Source organism: Diachasma alloeum, unplaced genomic scaffold (assembly GCF_001412515.2).
Source record: "Diachasma alloeum isolate Michigan unplaced genomic scaffold, Dall2.0 Dall_scaffold_00198, whole genome shotgun sequence".
In the NCBI taxonomy this organism is placed as follows: domain Eukaryota; kingdom Metazoa; phylum Arthropoda; class Insecta; order Hymenoptera; family Braconidae; genus Diachasma; species Diachasma alloeum.
Window position 1 is genome coordinate 1,695,069 of NW_021680363.1, and position 5,693 is coordinate 1,700,761.

A 5,693-nucleotide genomic window follows, 5' to 3' on the forward strand; every position below is an offset into this window, starting at 1 on the left:
TACTTTGCCATTTCGATACTCGTTACTTTCTGGTTTGAGAAATAACGGATTAAAAGTAATAACTAGTTACTACTCGCACATCTATATATATTCAATAATTCGATATTGATTTTTTTATACAACTTCTATAATGAGAAATTTCTCTTATTGTTGCTGAAATTATTTCTTCTATAATTGCACAAATAATTTCTGCAACAATTCCTGAACATTGATTTGAGAATTTTTTGTTTTCTCATTTTCAATTCGAAAGGGCATAATACAATTTGAGAAATTCCAAAAATCAAATGAGATCTCAAGAAAATCATGAAAAACAAACTGTTGCTATCAAAGAACTTCTAAAAAGTCGTGCTAAATATAAATTTTACAATATAATTCCAGTAAGAATTTTCTCCATTCAAATTTCAGCCAATAGAATTGTACAGTTCAACTGTTATTTCATAAAGTCAACAGGATATTCAACTAATTTTTGATAATTCCATTGGTAGTTTTGCATGTTGATACCTATATGAAAAACAAGATTCCCGGTTGACTGAGGCTCTCGTTGGAATTAACAGTTGAATTTTGCCTGATAGTGCTAATTCTCTTGACCGAAATTTGGACGGAAAAATTTCTTCCGAACACCACTCGAGCTTCAAAATTATCAAGTACTTCTCGATAGCTTCATCGAAAAAAGTATAGGAATCAAGTTTTTTAGGTTAAAAAATCACTCGTGATTTTTCCTAGAAACCTCCAAAAATTTACCAGACTGTACACGAATCATGGAAATTACTACGTCTGCAAAAATTGGTGGCCCTGAAAAGGGCCGTTTTGTTGCATTACGATTATCAATCGCCACCATTAATTAATGGTCCATTGCTCATTTATTCTGAGCTCTCGGAGCGGATCCTCTCTTCCCTCTTGGCGGCTTAGCTTCGCCAGCAGTTTTCTCCCCCTTGGCCGCGCCCTTCGGCTGAGCAGATCCTTCTCCAGCTTTTTCCTTTCCACCAGACTTTCCTCCAACTTTTCTCGGAGAAGTACCTTTCCCCGCAGAGGCTTTCGTCTTCTTCCCCTTCGTAGCAGTCTTCGCAGCCGTTGCTCTTCTCGCTTTAGCTTTCGGCTTAACCACCGCCTTCAGTGGATCGATTTCGTGGCGCGGTATCTTGAATGAGCCGGCAGCTCCTCTTCCCTTCGTTCGAATGAGAAATCCAGCCTCAACCGCCGACTTCAAGTACTTCTTGATGAAGGGATTCTGCTTCTCAACGTCAATTTTGTATGTCTCCACCATGTACTTCTTTATAGCCTGAAGTGAGGAGCCGTTTTTCTCGCAGAGTGCCTTGATCGCGAGATTCACCATCTCAGAAACTCTGGGGTAATTTGGCTTCGGTCTCGGTTGTGTCGCTTTGCTCGGTTTTTCGATTGTGTCGTTTTGCTCGGTCTTCTCGATCTCTTCGGACACTGATTCCTCAGGAGTCGCATCCACTTCCTCGGTTTTTATCATCATTTTTGTTTCTCTGGGCGTGAATAACTCTCGAATATTGTAGAGCGATTAACTCGTACTGGCGGACGCGGGGCGTCGCGACCCTCACCCCAACATGCCAGCACGGACCATGGAGACAGGCGCAGAGGAGCCGACGCTGTAAATTTATGTGGCAGTGGTTTCTATCGTATTTAATTCTTGACATTTATCTGTTGTTCCTGATACTTTTGACGGGATTTGTCACGGGTTTTCGTTTGATATTAGTGGAGAATATCGTATTGCTTCGCTCAACAGCAGTGGAAATTTTTATTGGACTTTGGGAAAAGCGGAATAATTTGATTGAACTGGCACCAGTGATGTCGATCGATGCAGTCGGAGGTGCGTTTAAACATCGGTGTAAATCAGAATTTTGGGGGATTTTCATAATTTTGATTGTCGGTGGATTGGGCCAAGTTCTGTCGATTGGAAGAACCCTCGCGTTTCGGGAAATGTTCTTGATGGAGGTGATAGTTCCGGGGAAATCATTACTAGGGTCGTACATTCGAAGAGAGCCATCTTCGCAGTTTCGATTGAAGAAATGTTTCTCTGAGGAAACGCAAATTAGTGAATTTCTAGTGAATTTTTGCTTGATGCGAAGTGTTTTTTTGCAGATTGAATGAATGAAATAAGAAGATAAAATATGTACACACTAGTTTATTTCATAGAGACACGAGAGTATATCAATTAGACATTTGATTTTTGTATATTTTTTAAATCGACACTTACGAAAAATTTCCGTATATAAATTTTCAGCGACTTATTGGAGATTGCTGCTGTTGGATTGCTCGTTAGAATTTTAGAGTTTTAGAATTTTAGAATTTTAGAATTTTAGAATTTTAGACATCACTTTTCTTTCTATAAAATATTTAACCGATAGAGCTTCCAGCGTTTCTTCTACAATGTTTTTGTGCATGCCTTAATGACCGGAGAAGGTTGGAGTGATGTCTTCAGTGTCAGGTGGATCGAACTTAACTGCGATGATTTCGTACGTCACTAATGTACTTACTATCTGTCAAAATAATGAAAGAATCTCGGGTGAGAACAATTGTATACACCCATCCCTCCGATAATCCATCATAATTACACGATAAACCTTACCGAGAAGAGTAAGCTGCAGTCCAACGAGAAAAAACCATAGGCAGTGAAGGGTATTTGTTTGTGGAACAATTCTAGGGAAAATTCGTTGATCTGTAACAAGTTGACAATAGTCACACTCTACTCAACCCGGTTTGGCGCTTCGCTACTGCATTGATGATGAATTAAATATTTAATAATATGTAACTGTAAATTTTCGATCAAGTAAATAATGCTAAATTTTTTATAAGGGATTTTCGATTATCCAAATAATCGTCAATCTTCCCAATTAAATTACTGATTAATATATAATTCGGAATCTGAATACTTAAATTGATGATTACTTCAATAATTAAAATTAAAAATTGATATTAACGAATTGACCACTTAATAATTTAACGGTAATTGTAACTTTTGAACAATATCTCCAAATTTAAAGAAGATAATGAAATTTTCGTAATAACCTTTTTCCAAGAACAAATTGAGTGCTACAAAAAAGGTTTTAACAAAAATTTAGCTATCTCCCTTCGATTCCGTGATATTCACTAAAAACTGGTCAATAGCCATAATCGACTTAAACCGGTTTACCACTTCGCTACTGAATTCAATAGAAATCCAATAAAATTATCAAAAGAATTCGCTAGGTGTTTCTATCAAATTTTCTCATGCACGAACCGCTGCCTTACAGCATTGGATAGACTCACCCAAGAGATAACATCCTCATTGTCCCCGAATGTCGCAAAAAGACGATAGATAATGTATGGAGTTTCATTAATCTGCAACGAATTCGCTAGATTTTTCTATTAAATTTTTTCGTGCGCGTACGGAATTCATTCCGTGCTGACCTTCACTTTTTCCAGTCCGGCGATTGGTACTGACCCTTCCCCGAACTGGCAGAAGTGAAAGTCACTACGGAAAAATATCGTTCGCGCCTAGTGCCACAGGGGTTTTCCACTCGTCTGATTGGCACTCGTGTGACTCGTGTGAGCGCCAACCTCACACTCGTCGACCCCAGTGGCACTCGACGCGAAATATACTATTAATAACCTCATCGTAAAGAAAAATTCTAGGAAATATCCCTACTGATTGACAAAGGATACAAACTTCTTTCATAAGCCTCTTAATCGCAATGCTCAAGTAGATGATCGGGCATATCTGGACGCAGGTCCAGAAGAAGCCGTTGATCGCGTCCATAGAAATTTTCGTACCGGAAGAATTGAGTACCTGTGCGATGGAGTAATACACACCAATGACGGTATCAAAGCAGAGATTACCAATGGCAAATAAAATGGTCAGTGAATAAAATTTTGAAAGTCCCCGAGTTGTCTTCCAGAGAAAATTTCTTGTCGCTCTTAGATTCCGGAGACTCTCCAACGGACCTGCAGCAGCATCAACCTCCGAGAATAATCTGTTCAGGATTTGGAATCTCATTTGGAGAGCTTTTCCGGCTAGACTGTATTGCAGGACGAGCCAACAGCAGACTATTGAGTTTGGAACGTGAATCAGAAAATGCCACACATTGAAATCATTGAATCCTTCTGTTATCAGTACCCCTAACCAGAGAAGTGTAATCCAGGAGACATTAATCAGTTGCTGGAATGTTTCGTTAGTCCAAGGTAGATCGATTTTTGCATCGAATTTGCACAATTGATTGCCGATTTTAACGAATTCTCGTTGGTATATGGCGTTATAAATGATGATTATGAATGCTGAGGTGTTTCCCATCGTTGCTAACGCACTCTTGGCGATTTTTTCCTCCAGAGAACCCAATCCTTCCGTCACGTAATTCGGTATTAAGTAGCAGACTGTGAAGGCGATGTAGATTAATAGTACAAAATTGTAAATGCAACCTGTCCGGGAGTTGATGAATTTGAGGGTTGGTTGAGATGATCTTGCAGTTGAAATCTGGAGTTCGCAGGGGGCCATACCCAATGCGGAGAAGATTGCGTGGAAGATTTTCAGCGACACGAGAGGAGATCGAGACATTTTTTAATGTTTCATCTTGGCAGAGGACATTTGACACGTGACACTTCGCAACATGAACTGAATCGAAAAATCAGTCCCGGAGTGGATGGAACTTAAAACTGGGGCATGGGTCGAAGGCAATGAATAATTCATAACTATTTAAAATTCTTGGAACTCTCCACTGAACTCACTTCTCTGGCAAACTGAAAATATTGCTGCATATGTTATGTAGATTATTGTTTGGTCATTTGCTAACTCTACTTTGTAGTCATGAAGTGTTTGAGTGAGTGTTGCAGTGAATTTTTTTTTCCCGGAAAATGTTTAGAGAATATTCCTTTTTTATTACATTTTACACATATTCCCATTTTTGAATGGAGTGCATAATTATTTTGTGATAGTATATGATGCATTTCGCGTGTTTTTTCCTCCAAACAATCAATGCCTCCGTGATGTAATTGGATATTAACCCTCGATCACTCGCGCTCGGCCGCTAGTCTTCATCCGTCGCACGCTTAGCGCGGCGCGCTGTTGCCATCTTGGCGCTCACTGCTATGCGCGCATTTCAAGAGTTGTGAGTGAATGTGGCAAGACTGCCGCTGGAGGGTCGCGAGGGACTCGCTCGCAGTGGGCGGCGCGGCGCCGTTTTTCTGTCCATTCGACATTTCTTCTTTTTCCAGCTAAACAAATTTCCGGAGAAAAAACGGACAATGCCAACGCTTCCATGACTATTTAACACAAAACAATTTCAACAAGTCAGTTTAACATAGAACAATTCAACACAAAACGTTGTGTGTATGGGAAAAATTGTATCTGTGTACAATATGTATCTACGATGAATTAGATATATGATGAATTAGATATCTGTTGAATTGACTGTGTTGAATTGATATGTTATGGTGAATTGACAACGTGTTAAATAGTCGTCACCGTATAATTCACGTAAAAACACTTATTAATGTATTTAATGAAGAATGAAGAAATGAAGAATCCCCTTACGTGAAGAAAAAATTATTCAAACATTTTTTCCCACCGGCAAACATGAAAGAGAAGGGGAAAGACACTTTGAACATTGGCCGAGTGTAGCCGAAGCCCACGATCACCCACGAGTAATTCCGGCTGCGCCAGTACTTCACGACTACGTGGGAGAGAGTAGGAGAGA

At 39.5% G+C, this 5,693-nt stretch overlaps 2 protein-coding genes across 2 annotated transcripts; both read right to left on the minus strand.

Annotated features, from left to right (window-relative positions):
• Positions 1-783: 783 nt before the first annotated feature.
• LOC107048953 (histone H1) lies at positions 784-1,525 on the minus strand. Its single transcript, XM_015272424.2, has one exon. The coding sequence runs from the start codon at positions 1,478-1,480 to the stop codon at positions 857-859; it is 624 nt and encodes a 207-aa protein (XP_015127910.1). The 5' UTR covers positions 1,481-1,525; the 3' UTR covers positions 784-856.
• Positions 1,526-2,411: 886 nt separating this feature from the next.
• Positions 2,412-4,555, minus strand: LOC114841751 (putative gustatory receptor 2a). The gene is made up of 3 exons (XM_029126861.1): positions 3,617-4,555; positions 2,594-2,683; positions 2,412-2,504 (listed from the first exon to the last, which is right to left on the minus strand). Exons 1-3 carry the CDS (start codon positions 4,553-4,555, stop codon positions 2,412-2,414), a joined length of 1,122 nt encoding a protein of 373 aa, XP_028982694.1.
• Between the last annotated feature and the right edge of the window lie 1,138 nt (positions 4,556-5,693).

Excerpts from the sequence above, each read along its gene's own strand:
- LOC107048953 (XM_015272424.2), bottom strand. The coding sequence starts at position 1,480 with ATGATGATAAAAACCGAGGAAGTGGATGCGACTCCTGAGGAATCAGTG.
- LOC114841751 (XM_029126861.1), bottom strand. The coding sequence starts at position 4,555 with ATGTCTCGATCTCCTCTCGTGTCGCTGAAAATCTTCCACGCAATCTTC. Across the intron at positions 2,684-3,616 it reads GAATTTTTCTTTACGATGAG|ATCAACGAATTTTCCCTAGA; the intron begins GTTATTAATAGT and ends AACTTGTTACAG. Across the intron at positions 2,505-2,593 it reads ACTGCAGCTTACTCTTCTCG|ATAGTAAGTACATTAGTGAC; the intron begins GTAAGGTTTATC and ends TTATTTTGACAG.